The sequence below is a fragment of the Camelina sativa genome, chromosome 10 (genome assembly GCF_030686135.1).
Source record: "Camelina sativa cultivar CO46 ecotype springtype chromosome 10, ASM3068613v1".
NCBI classification, from domain to species: Eukaryota; Viridiplantae; Streptophyta; class Magnoliopsida; order Brassicales; family Brassicaceae; genus Camelina; species Camelina sativa.
Window position 1 is genome coordinate 9897422 of NC_141889.1, and position 25105 is coordinate 9922526.

General features: G+C 37.1%; 3 protein-coding genes and 3 pseudogenes across 3 annotated transcripts; 1 reads left to right on the plus strand and 5 right to left on the minus strand.

Moving 5' to 3' along the window:
* Positions 1-53: 53 nt before the first annotated feature.
* On the minus strand, positions 54-1784 carry LOC104720238 (uncharacterized). The gene is made up of 6 exons (XM_087468532.1): positions 1582-1784; positions 1379-1479; positions 831-1292; positions 590-733; positions 434-517; positions 54-107 (listed from the first exon to the last, which is right to left on the minus strand). The coding sequence occupies exons 1-6, from the start codon at positions 1745-1747 to the stop codon at positions 54-56; spliced, it is 1011 nt and encodes a 336-aa protein (XP_087324658.1). The 5' UTR covers positions 1748-1784.
* A 968-nt stretch (positions 1785-2752) lies between these two features.
* LOC109124960 (F-box/kelch-repeat protein At4g19330 pseudogene) lies at positions 2753-3859 on the minus strand (annotated as a pseudogene).
* Positions 3860-10129: 6270 nt separating this feature from the next.
* On the plus strand, positions 10130-11966 carry LOC104718389 (uncharacterized). The gene is made up of 8 exons (XM_010436128.3): positions 10130-10340; positions 10684-10752; positions 10846-10875; positions 10979-11011; positions 11148-11218; positions 11341-11422; positions 11522-11614; positions 11705-11966. Exons 1-8 carry the CDS (start codon positions 10233-10235, stop codon positions 11759-11761), a joined length of 543 nt encoding a protein of 180 aa, XP_010434430.1. The 5' UTR covers positions 10130-10232; the 3' UTR covers positions 11762-11966.
* A 1067-nt stretch (positions 11967-13033) lies between these two features.
* Positions 13034-18116, minus strand: LOC147935951 (uncharacterized; annotated as a pseudogene).
* Positions 18117-18187: 71 nt separating this feature from the next.
* On the minus strand, positions 18188-19580 carry LOC104720239 (uncharacterized; annotated as a pseudogene).
* Positions 19581-20224: 644 nt separating this feature from the next.
* LOC104720240 (Galactose oxidase/kelch repeat superfamily protein) lies at positions 20225-21411 on the minus strand. Its single transcript, XM_087468334.1, has one exon. It carries the CDS (start codon positions 20987-20989, stop codon positions 20225-20227), a length of 765 nt encoding a protein of 254 aa, XP_087324460.1. The 5' UTR covers positions 20990-21411.
* Positions 21412-25105: the final 3694 nt, after the last annotated feature.

Here is a 25105-nt window from a genome sequence, read left to right on the forward strand (position 1 = left end):
ATTTCCTTCTTTATCTCAACTTATGACTGACGATTAGGAAGATTCGTTCCCAGTTATAACCCCACAAGCACAACTAGTGGGCTACATAACTCTGGTCTCTGACTAATCTAAGATATAACTTACAAGTTACAACACATAAAATAATGAAAGGAAGACTTCACACGTGTGAGAGATGCCCCCACCCAGGACCAATACCTAGTCAACCATAGTTGAACTATTGAGATTTAAGTAAAAAATTCAACATGATCGAAAAGAAAAAAACATAATATGGAAAAATAGAAAAAAAAAAATACAGTAATGAATTTACTAAAATTGTGAATAAAAGAACATCATCTTCTTATTGAGAGGGAGAGAGATGCTCCCTCTTTCTCGTAGCTTGGAATTTACTTAAATCTTTCAGTGGATACCTAAGGTAAAAAGGTGTCAAACAAACCTCGGTATGCTTCACAGGTCTCGCAATAGGCTCAAACGGATTGCGCGAAATCATGTAAGAAGGATCGTCAATATTATAAGCAGGCTGCAAAATAAAAAACAATAACAGATGTTGGAATACAAAATTAGTTAATAGTTAAGAACTTGAACATTTGACATCAAAGGGATCTCTGTTAAACAAAGCTAGAGATATAATATCACCTAGGCTTGAAATATCTTCTTTCTTGTTTCTGTGAGGAGTCGGACCCCATATGTTGTACTGTTTGAAGTTCCTAGTATCAAACTTAATTCCTTTATAGTTCTACAACCAAAAGACAAGTGAGATAGTTATGGCATGGTGGTGCATAAGGGATACAAAACAAACATCATAAAAATAAAGAGAGTATCTATGAGATTACCTGTGGAGCAGGCGGAAACGTGGTGAAAAAGCTTTGATCATCAGTTGCAGCAAACGTCAGCTCGAAGGCAGATGAGTGATGAGGCAAATACGGCGATGTCGCAGCGTTCATTGGAGCTTGATTAAGTACGTTATAAGGCATAGACATAGACTGGTAAACATAAGGGTTATAGAAGTTTGATGAACCGGGAAACTGTGGTTGAGAAGCAATGCGAACTCCATCATTGACTGATCCCATAACTGAGACAGCATTAGAATCTATCATCATAGCTTGCGGTTTCATGATGTTTTCACTAGATATCAACGGAAGTTTCTGATGTATCTTAGCACCGTTTCGATTGTTCGATGAGACAATCATAGGGAGTGGTGGTTTTGTAGCATGGCAACATTTACTACATGCAGTTTCTCTTGCTAAACAATAACCACAACCCGTAAAGCTCGGAGGAGGCTTAACTATAATTTCCTGGAGATCAAATACATGAATTATTATATCTCTAACTCTAATGGTGTTTATGCCTCACAAATTAAATAAACACAATGTAAACTAACCTTAATGTCAGCTCCGCTGAAAAGAATGTAATCGTAAACTTTGTTAGAGGGATAATTTTGAAACTCCTTTTTGTTCCTTCCCTCTGGGCCATAACATATCACTGCACAAAATATTCAACCAACGAAAAACCCTATATGTTATCTAAAGATTGCACTACAAGAAAAGAAACAAATCATGGAGGTGTTGGAATCGAAATCAGTACCGTTTTGGAGACCTAAAGTCGAATCTTGAAGATTGAGATGATAGAGAATGCCTTCGTAACGTAGATCGTGGTTTGAAATCAGAGTGACAAAGCTTCCTAAGTACAACGATTCGACGGGATTATGTGGAGGAGTTGGCGAGGGATGTTGATGACTTTTAGTTTCCATTATTATTCTTCAGCCGAAGAATTTTACCGGAAAACAATTAAGAAGAAGAAAGAAGAAAGGATTTTGCCGATTAGGGTTTTTGATCGGTTTGTACTTGCTCTATGGTTTGCGGTATTGTTTGTTCAAGATTTGAAATATTGCCTTTATAATGATTTCGTTCTAAGCTGAGGTATTTAAGTTCGTGACGTATGCGTTACTTCATCTTTGGGCCAACGTGGACCGTGTCAGAACGTAAACCTTATTAAAGGCTTTAATTGGGTCCATATGATTTTTTTTTAACTATCTTTATGTCATTAGAAAATAACCTGAGAAAAATCACTGGATCGCTTTTTTTAATTAGGCGGTGTGGAAAAACAAAAATAAAGAAAAACTTTAAGGCTTTGCTTTTAGTTTCATATGATTGAGTGTTTGATGTTTATATAAATCAAATAGAGAAGCTTTGTTCTCATATATGTCTCTCTCTCTGACATATTTCTAGGTTTGTTGTGATTTGTGAATTTGCATCAGACATTAAATAGAGGTAACTCTTGACACAACAATCATTCATGTTATCTGGATATAATGATAAAAAAAACCTTGGATGGGTTATTCATGGTGTGAATTGGGTATCACGTAGGCCGCTAAAACCCACTTTGTTTTTTTACTATTATATATATATGCGTTATGCCACTGACCTCTAAAATGTCTAAAGTCCACCATTTTTTTATTTTGAATTCTGATATTAATGTCACAATGACTCGAGCTCAGGGGTAATAGCATATAATGATTAAAAAAAAACAGCGAAATACAAAGGTTAACAAGATTAATTTGCTTCAAAGGGTAAGTAAGCTATTAGGAATGTAAATAAAATATCATAAAAGAAAGATCCAATGATATTGAATTAGAGAAAAATTTAGAAAGCAAAAAAAACATATCATAGAAGATGGAAAATGGTAACAAATTCGGATCAACTCCTAGTAAAAAAAAAAAAGATGGAAAAAGGTAAAACCAAAAGCAAATTGTTGATCATTGCAACGACCGCAAACAACGCAAGACTGTATGGGACCAAGGGACTCTAAGCACAACGTCTTCCCATTCAATGTGACCCCAAATTTCACCGTCCTGGCGCTTTTCAAGCATAATCACAGCACACCAAATATCCGGCGTTTTACAAAGTGGATACACCGCTGGACCAACCCAAAACATTACGAGTTTCCCACCAAAATTACTTATTTCAGTAATATCAGATTTAAAATGCCGATCAAGTTCACTTAAACCTTTGACCATTCTCCACTGTTCACACTTTGGGTCATACCACCAGCATTTCTTGTTACTATAAGTGTACCGTATATTCTCAATGTCACACGTACTATCCCCTAAGTTTATCTTAGTAACATCCCACCTCCTTTCTTGTATAAGATAAACAAAGTTCTTCTTACTCGTCTTCACGTAAAGTTTTCCTGGATCCGCTTCGATCTTTTTAAGTGAAGAGAACCGGAGCTCAACGCCCGGATCCGGTAAAGGTTCCCAAGTTTGAGTCTCTGGGTCGAAAGCCTCACCCCAATACAGAGATTCAGCTGGTTCACACCCTCCTATCACATATATCTTCCCTTCGTAGGCAAACTTGAGAGCATTCCTACGAGGAACCATCATGCTAGGGGCCTTACACCATCTGCCAGCCAGCTTCTTATATACCCACATGTCGGTCGTGTTTTGTCCGCGGATTTCGTATATTTCCGAACCAATAGTGTGGTAGAGTACTGGTAAGCGAGGAGAATAGTTAGAGGGCATTGGTACCAACAAATTTCCGGTAGACTTGTCTTGGTCTATGCAATGGGCTAAGGTCTGATGACCATCAGGATTTATCCAGAGACTGAACCATCTGTGAGAACAATGATAGGTTTTCGATTGTAGGCAGATATAAAGACATTCTTATCGGGTTCCAAGGTGTAACCGCTCCATGTCGAGCTCCTTGGAGAGGATAAGCGAGCGGAAGCTCTTAGAGACAAGAGAGACTTCTCCATGGTACGATATTGGTATGCGAGCCAAGATACTCCAAACTATATCATCCGGTAATGACGAAAACGACGAATGAGATGGTGACGGCGGAGGCTGTAGAAGAGGGTTTGACTCGTTCGGAGATTTCATAGTGTGATTAGGTTCTTTATAAAACCAACGTATTGTAAACTGCCTTAAGTCATTGTAATTAAGGGCTATTTATATACACACTATTAGTACATACGAATTCTAATACAATTAGAAGTCTTTTAGCTAATCCGTAATAACCAACCCATTGATTTAATTATCAAAGCCACTTCCATATTCGAGTTGGATAGGGTCTTCGAATGATATATATTAAACTTCGAATTCTATTACAAGTAGGATCTCACGTCATATATTCTTCTTTTAGTTATCTTTACTGTTTTTTTTTTCCTCCTTGGATGTGGTTAATTATTAGTTGATTGTGATGATGCTAACATATTCAACTAGTATTGGTCTAGAATGACAATTTTTTTTTATTGTTGTGATATATATAATGTTTTGATAGTTATCAATAACAAAAAAAAAAAAAAAAAAAAAACAAAAACAGATCATGTTGTTTTGATACTTAATGTGAAAACAGTGTATTACATCTTAAAGTTAATTAGGATCAATAGGACAACTTTTAAGTTAGATCTCCCACGATCTTGTAACAACTAATTTTTCATTACATGGTTTTAGTTTATTAAAAAAATATCCACCTAAATTTGAATTTAATATATGACGTGAGATTCAAGTGTTGTCTAGTCCGTAATATATAATAAATTTAATTAATTTATAGTATATATTATCTCAACATTGAGGTAATTAAAGCAACTTCTTTTTTTTCTTTTTCTTGTTTTTTTTTTTTTTTTTTAAATAAAAGCCACTTCAATTCAATACATTCGTACAACATATAATACATATTTGAGTTAGATAGGGTCAGTTCGTGTTTGATAAGGTTGTTTGCTTCAATTAGGTTTGCCATACTTGCTCTTGTTCAACGAGGAAGTACACTACTGGATTGTGTAAGGATAATTTTGAATTGACCAACTAATGCAAATCTATCATTATGATAACTTGTCTAGTCTCTATGACATGTTTCTAGGTTGTTACTTGTTTGCAACAGAGGTAAGAGGTAGGTTAAGCACAAAAACTGTTGATTTAGAACAAAAGTATGAAAGTTTGGAAGAATTAATAAAGTATCACTCTCTTTATTAAAGCCTTAGAAAATCTCTCAAAAACTAAGGTTACAAATCTCCAATCTCTCAAGCTCTCAAATCTTACCAAAACTCATAGGTAATGTAACACTTAATGCATTCCTATTTATAACACCAAAACCTTATTAGTCCTAATCCTATTTGGAAACAATATCAAGTCCTTATCTCTCAAGAAACTTTATTCCTAATAGGTTTAGGATAACCTCAAGCTCACTTCAAGCTTAGCTCAACATTCTCCCTCTTAAGCTTGAAGTTAATTTTCTCCACATCTTGAACACCAATGAGATCTCTTATCTCCTTGTACTTGATCCTTCCTAGTGCCTTAGTTAAAATGTCAGCCTTCTGTTCTTCACCTGGAATGTGCTTCACTGTTATGAACTCCTTTTCAACACACTCTCTAATGAAATGGTATCGATTATGTATATGCTTGCTACGCCCATGAAACACTGGGTTCTTTGTGAGAGCAATTGCGGACTGATTGTCAATACATATGACCACGTTCTCACACGGATGACCAGTGACTTCTCCGAGCAAATCTCTGAGCCACAACGCCTGTCTTGCAGCTTCTGCACCCGCCATAAACTCTGCTTCACACGAGGACATGGCGACTGTGTCCTGTTTTTGATAACACCAAGTTATCGGACTCCCATTCAAATAAAACACATGTCGTGCCGTACATCTTCCATCGTCTAAGTCAGCATTGTTGCTGCTGTCACTATACCCAATGAGCCGTGGTATCCTTGTCGCAGAACGGTTGAATACTAAGCCAAGACCAACCGTACCCTGTAGATATCGTAGACACTGTTTCATAGCAACACCATGAGAGTGTCTAGGACTCTGCATATAACGACTAAGGACGCCAACATCATATGAAAAGTCCGGTCTAGTATGTAGTAAATACCGAAAGCATCCAACATTCTTTCTAAATTTTGTCGCATCTATCTCAACTTCTTTCTCAGATTTAGACAATTGTAACCTAGCCTCCATTGGCGTAAGAGCAGGATTGCAGTTCTTCATCCCAGCATCTTCAAGAATCTTTAGTGCATAACGTTTTTGACTCAACATAATGCCACCGTCATACTGCAACACTTCGATTCCTAAGTAGTACGTTAGCTTCCCGAGATCACTCATATCAAACTTAGTAGACATCTCCCTTTTAAACTCATCAATGATACGCAAGCTCGTCCCTGTTATGAACAAGTCATCAACATAAACAGCTATTACCAAAAGCTGTTCTCTCTCTTCTCTTCTATAGACTGATGGTTCCTTTGAACACTTCTTGAAATGTAAACCCATCAAAATTTCATTCAACTTGTTATTCCATGCTCGTGGTGCTTGCCTTAAGCCATACAAGGCTTTGTTAAGCTTATATACCTTTCCTTCTTGTCTTTTTTCTTCAAACCCCTCTGGCTATGAGACAAACACAGTTTCTTTCAACTCTCCATGTAGAAACGCTGTCTTCACATCGAGATGGTGAATCTCCCATCCATTTGAGGCTGCAAGGTTGATAAGCATTCATATTGTTTCTAATCTGGCCATTGGTGCAAAAACTTCCTCAAAATCCATACCGTAACGTTGTACATATCCTTTGGCAACCAATCAAGCCTTGTGCTTGTTGATACTACCATCAGAGTTTCGTTTGAGCTTGAAGACCCATTTCAAGCCAATTGGTTTAGATCCTATTGGTAAATCAACAAGATTCCAAGTGTGATTTTTCTTGACAGAAGTAATCTCATCCTCACATGCAAGTCTCCACTCCTTAGATCCTTTGGCTTCATCAAAGTTTAATGGTTCATTGTTTAAACAGAACAATAATGCTTCTCCTTCTTCTTCAGCTAATAAAATGTAATCCTCTAAATACTTAGGCTTGACAGACTCTCTTGTTGACCTTCTTAAGTTGATTACTGTTTGATCACCTGAACCATTATCCTCTGTTTCTTGCTCTGCTGCGGTTATGGTCACACCTTCCTTTTCTGCAGTTTCGTTGTTAGACTCTTCTGTTTTGGTTTCTATAGAATTGTCTCCTTCTTGTATTCCCCGGTTCCTAGATGTATGAAAGCTTATGCTAAAGCTTCCACCACTTTCACGATCCGAATCATTGTATCTCCAGTTCCATCCTTTAGATTCATCGAACACCACATCACGACTTACCACTATTTTCTTCGACTGTGGCTCAAGAAGTCGATATGCCTTAGACCCTGGTTCAGTTCCAAGATGAACTAGCACTCGAGACCTGTCCTCTAGCTTCTTTAGATAAGGTTTGTCTACCTTTGCATAGCAGATGCAACCAAATATTCGAAGGTGATCAATCCTAGGTGTTTTATTCCTCAATAACTCGTATGGAGTTTTATCCTTCAAAGCTCTAGTGGCTACTCTGTTTAGCACATACGTAGAGTGTCGTACTGCCTCTCCCCACAGATAATTTGGTAAACACATGTGTTTCATTATACTCCTTGTCATCTCTAGAAGCGTTCTGTTACGTCTTTCAACTACCCCATTCTGCTGCGGAGTGTATGGGGCAGTAAGATGTCGTTGAATACCAGACTCATCACAGAATGAGTTAAATTCATGTGACACAAACTCACCTCCTCTGTCCGTTCTGAAAGTTTTAATAACAGAACCAGATTCTTGTTCAATTACCTTTTTGAACTTCTTAAACTTCTCAAACGCATTACTCTTCTCCTTTAGGAGAATGGTCCACATATATCTCGAGAAATCATCAATAAGAACAAAGATGTACTGGTTTCCAGTCGATGTACTCGGTGTTATTGGACCACAGAGATCTCCGTGTACCAATTCAAGTGCCTTTGTTGCTCGATATGTAGTAGCTTGTGGAAAAACTTGTCTTGTTTGCTTCCCTAACAGATAAGAACTGCATATTTCTTTAGTAAAGACAACTTGAGGTACTCCTTGAACCAGTTCCTTTTTGAACATAGACTTGATGGTGTCGGTATTGATGTGTCCCAACCTAGCGTGCCATCTTCTCGACTCGCTAATAGACGTCAAGTGTAGAGTTGCAGTCTCTCTTATTCCCATATGAACTTTGTATAAACGATTTCTTGATCTTACTGCTTTAGCAAGCAGTTTCCCTTTGTAATCACGCATTGTCAGATGATCTCCTCTCATTCGAATATCACATCCTGACTCTGTAGCATGTCCTAAGCTAATAATATTACTCTTAAGATCTGGAATAAAATAGACATCCTTCATCACTCTAGCTTCACCATTCATGTCAGTAAAAGTAATTGAGCCTTTCCCTTTAATATCAACACGAGAGTCACCACTGAACCTTACTTTGCCTGTTATAGAGCTATCAATCTTGCTGAAGTACCTCCGATCACCTGTCATATGATTACTTGCCCCGTTATCAAGATACCAAACATTCTCCTCATTAGTGTTAGGACTATACTTGCTTGGTATGACCTTTTTCTCATTCAAATATACTACCTCATGCATCATGAGTTCATCCGCTTCCACAGTTTCATCAGTGATATTTTCTTGAACCTCCTGCAGCTTTAGAAGTCGATCAGGACAACTAGATGCAAAGTGACCCATCTTGTCACAACGAAAGCATGTAATCTTGGTCAAGTCAAAAACTCTTGATAACGGGGCAAGTGGAAAGATGTATATATATATATATATATGTGTGTTAAGCTATTTCTTGCTTGCAGTGTTGTTATACTTGAAAGATGTCAACTAATTTAAAGCTTGTTAAGTGTTTGAGTTAAAGATATTGTGCATCTACGTTTCCAGTTGCTTTATGAACTAAACCGAGGTGTGTGATCTTCTGAGCAACTCTCTAAAGCTATTTTTGGTTTTGTCACTGTAGCAAAAAGGGTTTGTTCCGCCTACAGATCAAATGGAAAGTTTTTTATATATCATCTTCCATAACTAAGCTTTAATAGGAATTCATCTGAGCAGTAAAAGTTCCGTAATAGATCGACACTAGACACAACTTCTTGAAACTGTAATCAGTTCGTTAAAGATGATGAAGCTTTTCAACTACGGGAAAGTAGAAGAGTAGCAGCAAGGGTTAAAAAGCGAGTGAAGGATGCGAACATATGAGAATGAAGAAGACGTTAAAAGAAGAAGAGAGGTCTATTTTTGTGGGAAATTAAGATTTCTTGGTAGTTTCTTGCAAGTCAAGAAATTGGAAAAAAAAAAAAGAGAAGAAGAAGAAGACTCACCATTGCTCAAAATGATAAGCGATGCTTTGACATCGACATAAGAAAGAGTCCCTTCAATTCTGACTTCTTTCCTTGTGGTGACGCTAACGAAGTGACCGATGTCAGAGTTCGCCATTGTTAATCTCTCTCTCTTTTTCTCTGTTTCTTTCTATAGTTTCTTCTGCGATCGTGATATGAGGGAGGGAGAGAGTTTTTTGGTTTGTTCTAAAACGCAACGTTTTATATATAAAATGTCTACTAAATCAACGCCATTATCATTAAAATAAAAATAAATAAAGAAACAAACAAACAAATTAAAACAAATAGTTCTTAACCAAAGTTTCCGATTCTAAAAAATATTGGGGTGAAAAACATCTAACCAAAACAAAGTAAATAGAAATAGAAATTAAACCATTAATTAATTTTAATTTGATACTTTGACAAAAACAATTTGATGAAAAAAAATGTTGACGTAAAAGTTAACCACTGTATTATTTTTACATTAGAATCAAAAGATCAAGATTAACGACAAAAAGAAAGCTGACAAAAATATATTGTAATTTTTACTGTTTAACTAGTTTATCTAATTCTTTTTAATTAATTAATTAACATGGTATAAGCTTATGTTTAAAACCAGATTATAGATAAACCTATATTTTGATCCTAAATTCTCTATATATTTGAGTTTTCAACATTATAACATATAAAATAAGCCCATTTTCGTATATAATTTTTATTAGGAATAAACTTTATAAGAATAATAAATAATATAAATATATGCCCTTAATTTTTTCCCAAAATTGGATAATGCTTATTTTTCTATAGTGTGCACGGCTCTGTCTCTCTCTCTTTTTCTCTGTTTCTTTCTCTAGTTTCTTCTGCGATCGTGATGTGAGCGGGGGAGAGAGTTTTTTGGTTTGTTCTAAAACGCAACGTTTTATATGTAAAAAAAAAGATGAAGAAGTTAATACTAAATATGGGCCGTAAAGGTTTTGATTGGGCCTTCCCGGTAAAATAAAATCTCTCCAACTTTTTAGATTTTTTTTTAACTTGTTTTTTTATATAAAAGAAGAAAGAAAAAGGTTTCATTGCGGGTGAGAGATGGAGGAACCGGGTCAAGAAACGAGTATTCCGGGTTGTAGACAAACGGTTGTGAAAAATTCATTCAAATCCACTCTTCGATCTCTTCTCACCGCTTGCTACAGACAGGTTCTAACTACTGATCTCTTCCCAATTGTCGCGATTTGGGTTTCGAAAAATTGTTAACAGTAATTGAAAGTTGTTGTAGTGTCTTTTTTGAAGGGTTCTCGATGATAAATTGGATCCTTTTGAGTTAGCAAAACGCTTGAGATTATAAGAATGGAGTTATAAAACTGATTTTTGATCTGTTAACTCAATCCAGTGAAGTTTTTTTGATTTGTAAACTGAAGATGAGACTGTAGTAATTAGTAAAGTGTAAAAAAATTAAAGCTTGAATTTTTTTTTTTTTTTTTTTTGGTTTCTTCTCTGTGTTATGTACTAATAATTAATAAAGCTTCTGTGTTTTTGTTAGGATTTTTTTGATATCTTTTCGAAATTTAGTGGGGGTGAGCAAGAAAGGCTTTTTCGGTTATATACTCAGGTATTTTTTTTATTCTTTAGTAGAATCCATTTAGTTTCTTTGATTTTTGATGTTTTTGAATTTTGATGTTATATCTCTCTCACATGTTTCTAGGTTGTTGTGAAATTGCATAAGACATTAGAGGTAAAACTCTTTTGACTCTGTCTGAGGTTATTCATATAATGTGTGTGTGATTTGATCAGTTAGAAACTTTTGGTAACGTTTTTCACCATTTAATTGTTTACAGGAATGTTTTGATGAATACTGTCACAATACTCAGGTACCTTTGACTTAAACATCTTCTGATTTTGCTTCTTACACAACAAACTAGTGAATGTTTTTCGTTGGTTCCTCTTTATGATGGATGACACACTTGTGAAGAAGTGAAACACTTTCTTTTTATCCCTTTTTTGCAGGTTGGACCAAGTCTTGATACAGTCGAACAGCTGATCGAAGAACAGAATTTGGATCCCTTGTTTTCAGATAAGTAGGTCTCTCATCCATGCCGCTTAATCCCTTATTGTGCATTTTATGGCATTGGCCCTCAATTGTAAATCCCCATGTTTTGGAGTTCTGAATATTACTGTCACCACCATGACTTCATCTCAGGACGGATGTAATGGCAATAGCAAATGATCTTACAACAGTAAAGAAGAATGAGATACAAAGGTTAACAGCTTTGATCCAAAGGGTAAGTACTACTACTGTCACAAGAAACTAATCCTTTGCTTCTGCTTATATAGTCCCATCTTGTGAAAACGATTACTTCTCGTGTTCATCCATTATACAGGCTGAAGAACAGAATCGTCAGAAGGAAGCCCGCATCAGCCTGCTCAAAGAACAAACACAAGATTTCTCAGAAGCAACTGTCAGAATCGAAAAGGTATTATAACTTTTATTCCATTTTCAGAATCTTATACCCACTTCTTATTCTCCGTTTTTAGTCGTCCTCAAAATGTAATTACTTTTGCAGCTGAAAACCGGGTTCTCGGACTACTTTGAAGGAAAGGACAAGCTACCTCCAATATAGTTTCAAGGCAATTGCAATGAAAAAGCATGTCACATTCATTCCCTGCATTTCTATATAGTTTTTTTGTAGAGTCTTATTTATCAATCTAGTCACAACTACTTGCTTCATTGTAAACTACTGAGAATCTGGATTAAACTGGTTTATCCATTGTGTTCTAGTTACTTTGTGGTTTGATTACAAAGTAATTTTTAAGGTTACTCATGAATCGGTTTGGTTTTGTTCTGGTTACTTTGATTTTGGTTCGATTACAATTCAGGCAAAAAGGTTACAAAAGATTGTTATAAGGTTTATTGCTGTGGCTTTTATTATCATAGCCATAAGATTTGTCCTGTTCATTTTATTTGATGTGTATGTACTAAACTACTAAGCCTCTGTGCTGTGTATTTCCTTAATGAACCATCATCTAGAATTTTCTTGACATTTTCTATGAAATTCAGTGGGACTAAGCAAGAAACTGCTTTCTCGGTTATGTTTAACCGGTATCTCCCTTCACTATCCCCTTTCGAATAACAAATTAATCATATGCCAGTGCATTAAACTAGTACTACACAAAGCCGGTGGTTTCAATTTCTTCGTGTTGGTCTTTTAGAGGCTTAACGAATGGTTCGCAAGTGCTTAGAAACGAATCTGCTCAGAGCTACTTAAGCTTGATGCCTTGATTCATACTTCATGTCATTGTCAACATAAACTATATACTCTAGAGGGGTATTATGTCACGGTAGCATCTTCTTAATTTTCAATTCATATCTCATTGAAAAAAAAATATATATATTACTAAATGAATAAAAGACAACGTTTTAGTGCCGTAGATATTACAAATGTAGAATGAACCGTTACCGTTGTCACCAGAACACATGCAGCAACGTAATTTCTGAAAACCATTTTGCGTTCTTGTTTATGCTACTATTATTAACATGTTGCGAGAAGAACATATGTTAACTATGGGAGCATAACCATTACCACACAAAAAAAAAGACTTTAATGGTAAAAAAACTTTCACCCAAAAAGCAACTTATATAAGCTTTAAATTCCTGCATTAGCTAATAAATTTGCTAAAAAAGAGATGCGAGACAGATAATAGGCAATCAATATGACAAAAGGAGACCAGCAAAAAAAGAAAGGTTTATATGTATTACTCTACACAAATCAAGGAACAGCCTCTTTAATATTTCTTCTTCTAAGAGGGTGTGATATGATGAGACTATCAAATCCATTTTTTTTTTTGAATCTAATGTTAAATTATATTTAAAGAAATCATCCTAAACAGCGAGACTATAACCATAACACAAACCCCTCATCGTATCTCCTATCCCCCAATTGACCAATGGCAAGTAGCTGGTCGCATACTTGCCGGTCAATCCACTTAATGATGGTCAAGGTAGGTGTCGGTGCAGATCCATGCCGTCGTCCATTCCTTTCCCTCCATACTGCATAAGTAACAACTTGAAACACATAACGGATGAGAAAACCCTCAACTAAAGGAAGTTGTGGTTTTGAGATGTAATCAATTAGAATAGACCAAACAGTCGTGTACTGCGCTTTCATAAGACCCTTCGCAAGTCCCAACCACACAGCAGAAGCGTAATCACACTCAAAGAACAGATGGTCCCTAGTTTCCATGGCGAGTTGACAGAAAACGCAAGCGCCCGCAGCTATCCCATTCCACGCAACCTGACGAGCACCAGTTGGCAAACGATCAAGAACCGCCAACCACACACAGAAAGAGAATTTTGGAGTAGCATAACCAAACCAAACACCTCTGTGCCATGCCACTGCAGCAGCCGTAGTGCGAACATGATTCCATGTATCCCGAGTGACAAACTTAGGACGAAACACATCATTCTTACCCCGCCAGAGCATTCTGTCCCTTCTCTGCTGAACTTGTTGCCTGGACAACTGCAGAACATCCTCAACCGCATTTAAATTGTCAGAACGGTGGTGTCGCCTACAACGACGTTGAGCCCATGCCTCTGCCAGAGAGCTCTTCCAGGGTATCCCAAAGTCAAGAACACCTCGATCACCCACAACCTCCGAGAGTGTTCCAAGTCCAGACCAGTTATAAAACCAGAACGATGTTTGTTCACCATTGCCGACTTCAACCATGCAAAAAGGCTTAGCCATATCTCAAAACTTCAAGAGCTTAGTCCAAATCCAAGATCCCAAAGTAGAGGTACTCTTCACAGACCAGAACGACACCTCCTTTAAAAGATTTGAGTAGGCCCATTTCACCCATAAAGAGTCACCATGAGAGACCAAGGCGCCAGATCAACTTTAAACAGCAGACAGTATTAGCCTCTTGCAAAGATCGTAATCCCAGACCACCCTCACTGCATGGTCGACAAACAACCTCCCAAGCTACCTTCGCCTTTCGAGTGTTCATCTCTGGCCCAGACCAGAGAAAAGCTGAACACAACGAGTTTACCTCCGCAATACAGTCACTAGGCAGGCGGTAAGCCGCCATCCAAAAATTACACACACTCCAAAGGACTGAGGATATCAAGTTAAATCGACCTGCAAAGGAGAGATGGCGAGCCGTCCATGTACCAATCCTTTGTTGAATTTGCTCCAGCAACGGCAAACAGTCTGTATTTGTAAGGCGCTTAGTAACTAGTGGAAGGCCTAGGTAGCGAACCGGGAGAGAACCAATAGTGAATAGGAACCGAGCAGAATCAGGGAAAGGTGTTGCAGTGCCGACCAAATAGAGTGTTGATTTCTCCATGCTAATAGATAGACCAAACATCTTTGCAAACTGAGTAAAGACGCCTGTAACACCCTCAATGGACCGTGGTTGACCATCAGAAAGGACCATTAGATCATCCGCAAAGCTAAGATGAGTTAGACCAAGATTTTTGCACCGAGGATGAAACCCAAACAACCTCTCACCTGCCGCCTTATCAAGAAGTTTGGAGAGGACGTCCATACATATGACAAATAAGTACGGTGACAAAGCACAACCCTGACGAAGTCCCCGAGAGCTCCTAAAGAATCCAGCAAGTTCATCATTTACCTGAACCGAAAACGAGACAGTGGTAACACAGAGCATAATCCAGTGAATGAACATAGGAGGAAACTGCATGGCAGAGAGGACCTTAGAGAGGAAAGACCACTGCACAGAATCAAATGCCTTTGAAATATCAATCTTGATAGCACAACGTCCAGAGAGGGATGGCCTGTGATAGTTCTTCACCAATTCAGTGGCTAGAAGCACATTTTCGATCAACAGGCGGTCCTTGACAAAAGTAGACTGAGTTGCAGAAACAAACTTTGGCAACACTCTCTTAAGTCTATTTGCAATGATCTTCGAGATCACTTTGTAAATCACATTACAACAAGAAATGGGCCGATAATCTTTCATCTCCATGGCAGAAACTTTCTTGGGGATTAAAGCAAGGATTGTGGAATTAATACCTTTCGGCAAGAAACCTTTTGCAAAAAAGGATTGCACAGCGACAACAAATTCAGCCCCCAAAATCTCCCAAGTGGACTTGAAAAACTCCGTGGTGAAACCATCAGGCCCCGACGATTTGTCATTTGGCATGGAGAACAGAACCTGCTTGATCTCCTCTCCAGAAACAAACCTAGTTAACACTTGCTGATCAACAACAGAACAACGATACGACAACAGTAGCTCAAGCTCCTCAACCGTTGAGCCCTCAAACCCTGGTGGGATAAACTGCAAAAACTCATGAAAATGCCGTTCTGCCTCAATCTTAAGCTCATCATCCTTTACAACCACCCTGCCATCAGAACAATGTATCTTTTTAATAGTGTTTTGCGCTTTGCAAACAGTAGCCGCTCTGTGGAAAGCTTTGTTATTTTTGTCACCGACTTTCAACCAATGTAACTTGGACCTCTGCTTAAGAAATTTTTCCTCCAATCCAGCCAGGAAATCCCAACGAGCATAAGCTTCATTCTCCTCTTGCATCGCTGTAGTAGTTGGATTAGCCAAGTTGGCTTGTTGTTTTTGACATAGGACCTCTAAAGCGTGTTTCGTCTTTAAAACCAAATTACCAAGGCGACGCTTCGCCAAAGAACGAAGGCCTGGCTTCAAACCTTTAAGTTTCTTAGAGAACCGGAACAGTGTGGACGTTGACAAGAACAGAGGAAGCGTGTTCTTCCAATACGACTCCACTAACGGTTTAAACTCATCCATTTCAATCATCAAATTCACAAATTTAAACGGTTTTCACCTTGGACCGAGATTATTCCCATCGCCCTTGATCATGATACGACAGTGTAAGAGATCAGAGCAACCCCCAGCTGCAAAGACATTATAAGCGTTCGGATACACCCTCTCCCAATCTGCATTCACCAATACACGATCAAGTTTCTTAAGTATTAAATCATCATCTCGCTTATTACACCATGTAAAAAGCGGACCATGAGAAGCCATATCCGAGAGAGAGCAATGATTGACTACGGCTTGGAAATCCCTCATTCCTCCTGTGAGCATCGGATTGGCATCAAACCGTGAGTGTTCCTGCATATCCAAAGTTTCATTGAAATCTCCAAAGAGTAGCCAAGGCTTATTCCGGAGAATAGGCGAGTCATGATGATCCTTGATCTCTTGCCAAAGTACTTTACGAGCCTCCACAGTGTTGAGCCGATAAACGAAAGAACAAAAAAACTCTTCTGAGTGATCATCAAGCTTCACCGAGCATGTGACCAACTGCTCACTTTTGTAAAAAGGTTCCATCCTCACATTACCCTTCCATAGAACCCATATGCGTCCCCGACGACTATACTCATAATTAGTTAGAACAGACCAACCAGGAAACAAATGACTTCCCAACCATGAAGCCTTCTTTTCCCGAACGCGAGTTTCAAGCAAACAACCAAACTGAAATTTATTTCCCTCCACCTACTGCTTTATAACGGAATGCTTTGAAGATCTATTTATACCGCGAACATTCCAGCAGAAACCTGACATTATTGATTGAATTGAGGCTTCGTACTCTGATCCTCTAGGGAGATCCCTAGCAGAAGGAGCAGGAAGATTGGATCCTTGTATTTTCACCGATTTGGTTCCCCGATGCAAGTATGTACGCAAAGGAACACCCGACTGGGAGCCCCATTTAGTAGGTCCAGGTTGACGTATGGTGACATTGTGATCCTCTAGACAAGGCAGATGAGCTACCTCACCTGCAGCCTCACCCGGATCCTTCTCAGAATCGTCCACCAGCTCTGTATCTTCACCTAAAACAGAGTAAGAGTTCTTTAAAAGTGAGCCACCATCAAGAGGCTCATCCCGCCTTTTTCCCGGACTGCTTCGAACGGAATTTGGCGTAATCCAATCATCTGCCACTGTATCCTCCTCTAAGACCGGTAAAGTGTCTGGAGTTTCAGTACAAGGGATCATAGCAACCGTCAAGGTTGCAGGAGCTTGATCATTTACTAAGCTACTTTCCTCATTAACTACTTTAGTTGGGGAGTCTGGTTGAGCCTGCTTTTCAACAACTGAGGTATCTGAGGATAAACAAGTGGCAGCGAGATGTCCCCATTTCTTACAACAGGTGCATCACGGCGGCAACCAAGGATAGCTGTACTGAACCACAATATCAAGCTCCCCCTCTTCCTCTCCCGTAAACACATATTCCCGTGGTAGCTCCTTTGTCAGATCTGCTTCAATCAAAACTTGAGCCTCATCGAAACTGATACACGCCTCAGTTTTGGGATGCAGCCTGATAGGCTTGCCCACCGCACTAGATAGGAACTCCAAACCCTTATCCGTAAACATGGTCGGAGGAAATTTTTTAAGAGTGACCCATAGTTGAACTGACTTCAACCCTGGCTGAGCTTCCTCCGAAAATGGAGTCCATTTTGAAACAATTATAGGTAGATCGGCTATGTTCCTCATTCCCCGATTCAGTATGTGATGTCTCATTCCCTCGTTTCTGATACGGAACTTCACCGTAAAGTCGTTGACTGCGTAAACATCAATCAACGACGTCTTATCTCCCAACCGCTAGATCTTGTTCACAATCATGTGAATCTTCCCTACATGTGGAGCCTTTGCACTGAGAAACTTGCCAACGACGAAGTCCTCCCACAAAGGCTTCGCATCCACAAACACCTCCTTTGGCACTACAACCTTCTCCTTTCTATTAACCTCCGAGACTGAGAACTTTTGTTGAGTGAACACACGTTTCTGAACAACCTGCAGGAAAGAGTGTTTTCCGTTTTTTGCAGGCTGATCCAATGACGAGACCCCCTTTGGGATTTCCTGAGTCTGAGTAGCACCGGTGGACGTCTCCGCCAACCCCTTTGACAAAACCACACAGTCGCCTCCCTCCTTCGCCCCCACTACGACATCCTTCTCCACCGCAGGAGGGCTTAGAAAACCCACCGGCGGCATCAAACTTGACAAGAAAGCAAAAAACCCTAATCACCTTTTTCACCCTCGCCACGTCACCAATCCTTTTTCTATCAAAGGCCACCTTGGCGATGACTAAGGTGTGATCTACTCAATGGAGGAAAATGACTGGACTCGCGAGCAGTTTCTTGACTCTCTTCCAGCAAAACTTTCCGAAGAAAGATGACTTCCAGATCCTGTAAATTGTAAATTAATCATAAACTGTATTGCACAGAAACTAATTGAATATGTATGTACGTGGAGAAAGTTATTGGTGCACGTACCCTGATGTCCCTAAATTTGAAGTGGATTGGACCAGCTAATTGGTTGGAAGGTGCAAATCTCAAACGTATCCTTCTTTCTCTGCCCTCAGTTCCGTAACACACGACTGTAAATTAAATTGTATCAATATCATAGTATAGTCATCAAGAGAATATATACATTTATTGGTAGAAAAGAAACTAAACCAGAAAAATACAACAAATGTTCTCACCATTGTTCAGGTATATGAGAGAATCGTGAACGTTGACGTGGGTGATTAGGCCCTCACACCTCACGTCCTCGGTTGTTATTATACTAACGACATGATCTACGAGACATATATGCTTTGGTGGTGGTGGGAGAGAGAGAACTTGGATTTCCTGGAAAGTAAATATATACGAACATAATAAGAAAATATACATAATAAGAAAATATACTAGTTATCTGATAGCAAAAAGTATCGTATGCAGCAAGTAACTAGGATGATGAATAGATAACCTTAAACCTGATCGTATAAACACACAAAACTAATGTCACAGTTCTTGGATTACGATCGACATATATAGCTTTCCAAAAACGTACTTATGCAGTGAGCATCAAGTAGAACGATATATAACGACCTTAAACTAACTAACTAATACCCTAAACGAATTAACTAGCCTTTAACCCTAAACACTTTGTGCACTTCATCAATGTCACTTCCGCTAAACTAACCTTAATGTCTCTTCCGCTAAAAAGCATGTAGTCGTTAACTTCATAAAGAAGCTGGATTGCTCGTTGCTCATTAATATTATTTGTCCCCTCTCTTCCATAGCATCTTACTGCATACATAAATTCGATAATCACATGTGGAGGTTCAGTAATCACTACGTACGGTACACAGATCTTTCTAAGATTTGTATCTATGAAACTTAGTTTCACGGAAAGATTCTAACACAAAAAGCAAAGAAACAAATGAACCGGAGAAAATAAAATCAGAAACAGGGGATTGGATAACTAAATTAGGATCTTCGAGAAGGTCTGGAATCGAAATCTTTTACCGTTTTGGAGACCCAGCGAAGAATCCTCAAGATTAAGGACAGAGACAACACCTTCTTATCGCTTATCATCTCTAGAAACGAGACAGACGAAGGTTCCGATGAACTCTTTGACGAGATCCTCCGGAGGAGATGAAGATGATAGCAATGCCGAAGTCTCACGATCCATTGTTCTTCAGCAGAAGAAAATAGCGGGAAAATTGAGGAAAGAAGAAAGTTCTTATTCGCTCTCTCTCTCTTAAAGTTCTTGTTTCTCTCTCTTATTATGTGACTTCGTTGATAAAATTTAATTAGAATGTAGAAAATGAGATTTATAAGAGAGACGATTCTGATGCCGTTAGAGGAGCGGATGCTGTATATTGGGCTTCATGGGCCAAATTGTCTCTGTGGTTTTATGCCAACTAGTTTGAATTTGTGTTGATGATCTTTTAGAAACAAACTTGTTGATGAGAGCTCAAAGCCTCAAACTATATTACTTTTAGAGAGAGATATACATATGTCATGGAACGACTATTTATGTGAGTGATACTTATGATGGATTCATATATATTTCATGTCAATATAAATCATAAGTAATTAGAGGGGTGGGTAGTTGACAAAAAAGAATTAAAAAATCTATAGTCCACTATGCCATTTTAACACTTGTTTATTTGAGAGCTACTAATGAATAAATTCATAATGAAAAAAAAAAGAATTTTATTAATGAATAAAGAACATGACCGAAAAAAAAGAAGTAATTACTGCTAAACTATAAGCCGTAAAAAAAGAAAAAAACGATCTGGAAAGGTTAAAAGCAAAAGGACATTGTTGATATCATTGCAATGAGTCCACACAATGCGAGAATGTATACGACCGAGGGGCTATAAGCACAGCATCAAGCCATTCAATATTGCCCCAAACTTCACCATGATGGTTCTTTTCAAGCGAGATCATAGCACACCAAATTTCTTTGGTTGCAGTAATACGAGACGGCACATAGCCCCAAAAGACAACGAGTTTTCCACCACAATTACCTATTTCAGTATGAGTTTTGTATTGCGCGCAAAGTCCACCCAAACCTTTAACAAATCTCCACTCTTCACGCTTTGTGTCATACCACCAAAATTTTTTATCACCATAACGGTAGCATACATTCTCTATCTCACACATACTCTCACCCAAGTAGGCCTCATCTACTTCCCACCTACTTTCTTTTGTAAGGTAAACAAAGTTCTTATTGCTCCTCACGTAAATTTTTCCTTGCTTCGCTTGAATATTCTTGACCAAAGAGTACCGGAGCTCCACTCCAGGATCCGGTAAAGGTTCCCAAGTTTGAGTCTTTGGGTAGAGAACCTCAGCCCAATGCGTAGATTCATCTGGTTCACACCCTCCCATTACATATAGATTCCCGTCCAGGGCGCACGTAAGGGCATTCTTACGAGCCACCATCATGCTGATGGCTTTGCGTTTGCCAGTAAGCTTGTTATAGACCCACACGTCGGTCGAGGAGGAGGGCGTGTCTTGTCCACCAATTTCGTATATTTCTGAACCAACAGTTTCGTGGAATATTCGTAAGCGACGAGAATAAGAAGTGGGCATTGGTAGCAATCAATGTCCGGTAACCTTGACGTCGATCTTCCAATGGGTTAGGGGTTGATGATCATAGGGTTGATGATCATAGGGGTTGATGATCATGGGTTAGGGAGATTGTAGACAGACATAAACACATTGTTTTCGGGTTCCAAGGCGGGATCGTTCAATGTCGAGCGCGTCAGAGAGGATGACCGAGCGGAAGCTCTTGGAGACAAGAGATAGCGTTGGGTAGTAAGACGTCGATATGCGAGCCAATATACTCAAAACGATGTCCGTCGGTAAGGACGAAAACAACCAAGGAGATGGTGGCGTAGCCGGACAATTAGGAGGGTTTGGCTCGCTTGGTAGCTCCATAACTCTTCGTAGGTTTTTTAAAATTTAAACAAACACTTACCTTTTGTTTATGTTTTGAACGGAACACCAATGAAATCTTATTGTATGCATGGTGTATATTTTATAGCCTAAAGATCTCCTAGTTCTATATGTATTTGGTTTATCAAAAACTAATCATTAACAATTACATTATCGCTGTCATATGTATATCTTTTTTTTTGTTTTTTGAACAACGCTGTCATATATATCTATCAGAGATTCGCCGGAATAATATATTATATTACTTTTTAAAATATTTATCTAAATATATTATACATTTCGTTACTAATCTTAAATTATGACTTAAGATAATTCTCAAGAATACCACCATTAACTATAAAATGCTGGATAAATAAAGTAAAACTTAAACTGTTTGAACGTTATTCCACAATCGTTTTTCCTCTCCTCCGACAAACGACGCTAGAGGCGATTAACCAAAACTATGGCTTCGGCCGACGTCGGCTCCAGCGTCGGACGTACTCCTACTGTTCGTCTTCCATCTTCTTAATTTTTCTTATTCTTTCATAGATCTAGTGTTTTGTAAGATTCAGATTGTGTTCTAAGTCTTCTCTCATAAAAAAGAGTGTTCCAGGAAAGAAGATATTCATTTTTAAGGCAAAGTCTATCCTAATTATCTCAAGCATCCATTTTGGTGATTATGATTATGGTTGAAGAATGAAGATTATGGGTGTAAAAGATGAAATGGATCTCGTTTATGGTTATACAAAACTTATAGCAGATCTTCAAGTGGCGCCATAGCTATTGTCTCTCAGATATTTTTAAAGGCAGAGGAAGACAATCATACATATATCACAGATCTATATATATATATAGTTTATATATAATAATTGTTTTTATTTTATATCTCTTCAATAGAGTTTGATTCCGGCGAACGATCATCTGCAAATTCTTCTGCCGGTTGGTGTTTTAATGATTGCGAAGTGAATTTGGTATTTTCATAGTTGGATGATAGCCAAGAATCGCAACGACTTGGGTTCGAGCACGAAGAAAGAAAATAACAGACTTGATTATCTGTTAGCGAGTAAGTTCTTCTAGACAAGAAGCATCGTAAAATTCACTTCTTTTGTTGTATCGTTTCTTCTTTATTGATCATAAATGTATCTTTATGTGGATCATTTCTCTGTAACTTTGTAAACTCTTACTCGAAGTAAATAGAAATAGATGTTAAAAAAAAAAGAAAGTAAAACTTTTGTTTATTATCTAATTCTAATAGAAATCTTTACAATAAGATTATCTTATACAGAAATTATACAATGAATTAAAATTCTAAAATAAATAATTTTAATTATTTTAAAATTATGATATATATGGTCACTTTTTATAGCTTTCGTTATAAAAGAAATATCAACTAGATATTTATTTTTTTCACTCAACGTAACTATTAAAATAATAAAAAAAGAAAAATAATTATATATTTATAATTTTTAGTGTTTTCCTAATATCTGTTTAAAAAAACTTAGTTTCGGACTTCGAGAACTGTTTTAACTTCTGTTCTAGTTTGACTATTACTATTTCAACCTTCTTCTTTCTTGTTAAACGGTTTTAAATTAACATTTTTTTTTACATTAGTATATTAAAGCCATGTATATCTTCAGTCAGTATATGATTCGTCTTTATGTATTTGTTCTTCTAAACTTGTTGATTTCCTTCTACATGCTTCCTCTTGTTCACCGAGAAATACAAAACAGATTCAAGACAATTGCAATGAAAATATTGTGTTAAAGTTGCATTCCCTGCATTTGTATATATATGCTTATCAAATCTAGTAACAACCACTACAAGAAAACATACATTTAGTGACTACCGTTTGTGACTCTTTTTTTGGTTGCAAATAATAGCGATTATTTTGCGACTACTTCGAGACTATTTCCTAACCAATATTCGGGCAGAAGCAAAACAGTAAATTTACGACGAAACATATATCGTCGGCAACTCATCGCAATTTGAGACGGTTTAGTGACATCTCCTTATTAAAAATAAAGAGTCACATATTAACGACCTTTTTGCAACGCAAATTCCGGTCACAAGTTTATTTATCGACGACGTGTTACGAATTTGTAATTCCTATTATTTGCGACGAATTTGCTACAAAATTTGCGACTAGAGTGCTACTACTTTTGCAACTGTTTTACATCTAACACCTGAATTAGATACTGTTTTGCGACTCTGTAGCAACTTTCGATTTTTTGAATTTGAAGTTTCAAATTAGAGAAATGTTAACATGTTTCTGTACACATTTCTACTTTAAGTTGATCAATATCAGTCATATAAACTTTGTCAAAGCATTCCATTCCAATATTTAGCCATAAAAATTTTATAATATCTAAATCATTCTAAAAAGTTATATGTTATTTCATAAGAAATTTTGTTATTTTATGAAATTTTCAAAACATAGGTATCAAAACAATATTTTAAGCTCATAAACTGTTGATATACTCTATAATACAATCATGAGTGCTTATTGTTAATTTATATCAGTAGAATTGGTCAAAAACTATAGATTTCAAAAATTTGTATTGTGACTAAAATATGAGAGTCACAATAGAGTAACAATTTACGACTATCTTGTTACGAATTTACAACTCCTATTATTTCCGAGGAAGTTGCTACTACCTTTGCGACTAGTTTGCTACTAATTTTGTCACTGTTTTGCGTCTAACACCTGAATTAGATATTGTTGTGCGACTATTTAGCAACTCTCGATTTTTTTAATTTTAAATTTCACAATAGAGAAATGTTAACATGTTTTTATACACATTTCTACTTTAAGTTGATCAATATCAGTCATATAAACTTTGTCAAAGCTTTTCATTTCAATATATAGCAACAAAATTTTCATAATATCTAAATCATTCTAAAGAGTTATATGTTATTTCATAATAAGTTTTGTTATTTTATGAAATTTTCAAAACAAATGTACCAAAACAATATTTTAAGCTCATAAACTATTTGATATACTCTATAATACAATCATGAGTGCTTATTGTTAATTTATATTAATAGAATTGGTCATGAACTATAGATTTCAAAATTGTGTATTGTGACTGAAATCTGATAGTCACAATAGAGTAACAATTTGCGACTATCTTATCATGAATTTACAACTCCTATTATTTCCGAGGAAGTTGCTACTACCTTTGTGACTAGTTTTCTACTACTTTTTTCACTGTTTTGCGTCTAACACCTGAATTAGATACTGTTTTGCGACTCTTTAGCAAGATTTTTTTTAATTCAAAATTTCACACTAGGGAAATGTTAACATGTTTTTATAGACATTTCTTCTTTAAGTTGATCAATATCAGTCATATAAACTTTGTGAAAGCTTTCCATTTTAATTTTCAATGTTTTAGAAATTTTTTTTGTAAAAAACCATGTCATGTATTGTATGTTACATATGTTTTAAAAGTAAGTTTCATAATTTTTGTCTAAACTTACCAAATGATTTTTTTACCATCCTAAACTAAGAGATATAGTTCAAAATGTATTATAAGTGCTTGTAACTATATAAAAATATTGTAAATTGATAGTAAATCTTATAAATAAAAAATATGGTTGTGAATATTACAAGTACGTCACAAAAGAGTAGCACTTTTGTTACGTAATTGCAACCAAATTTATTTACGACTATGTTGCAACAATTTTGCGACCATTTTACTACGAACTTTGTGACTACTTTGTTACTATTTCTTATTTGCGACCACTTTACCTCTGCTTAGCAACTCTTCGGGA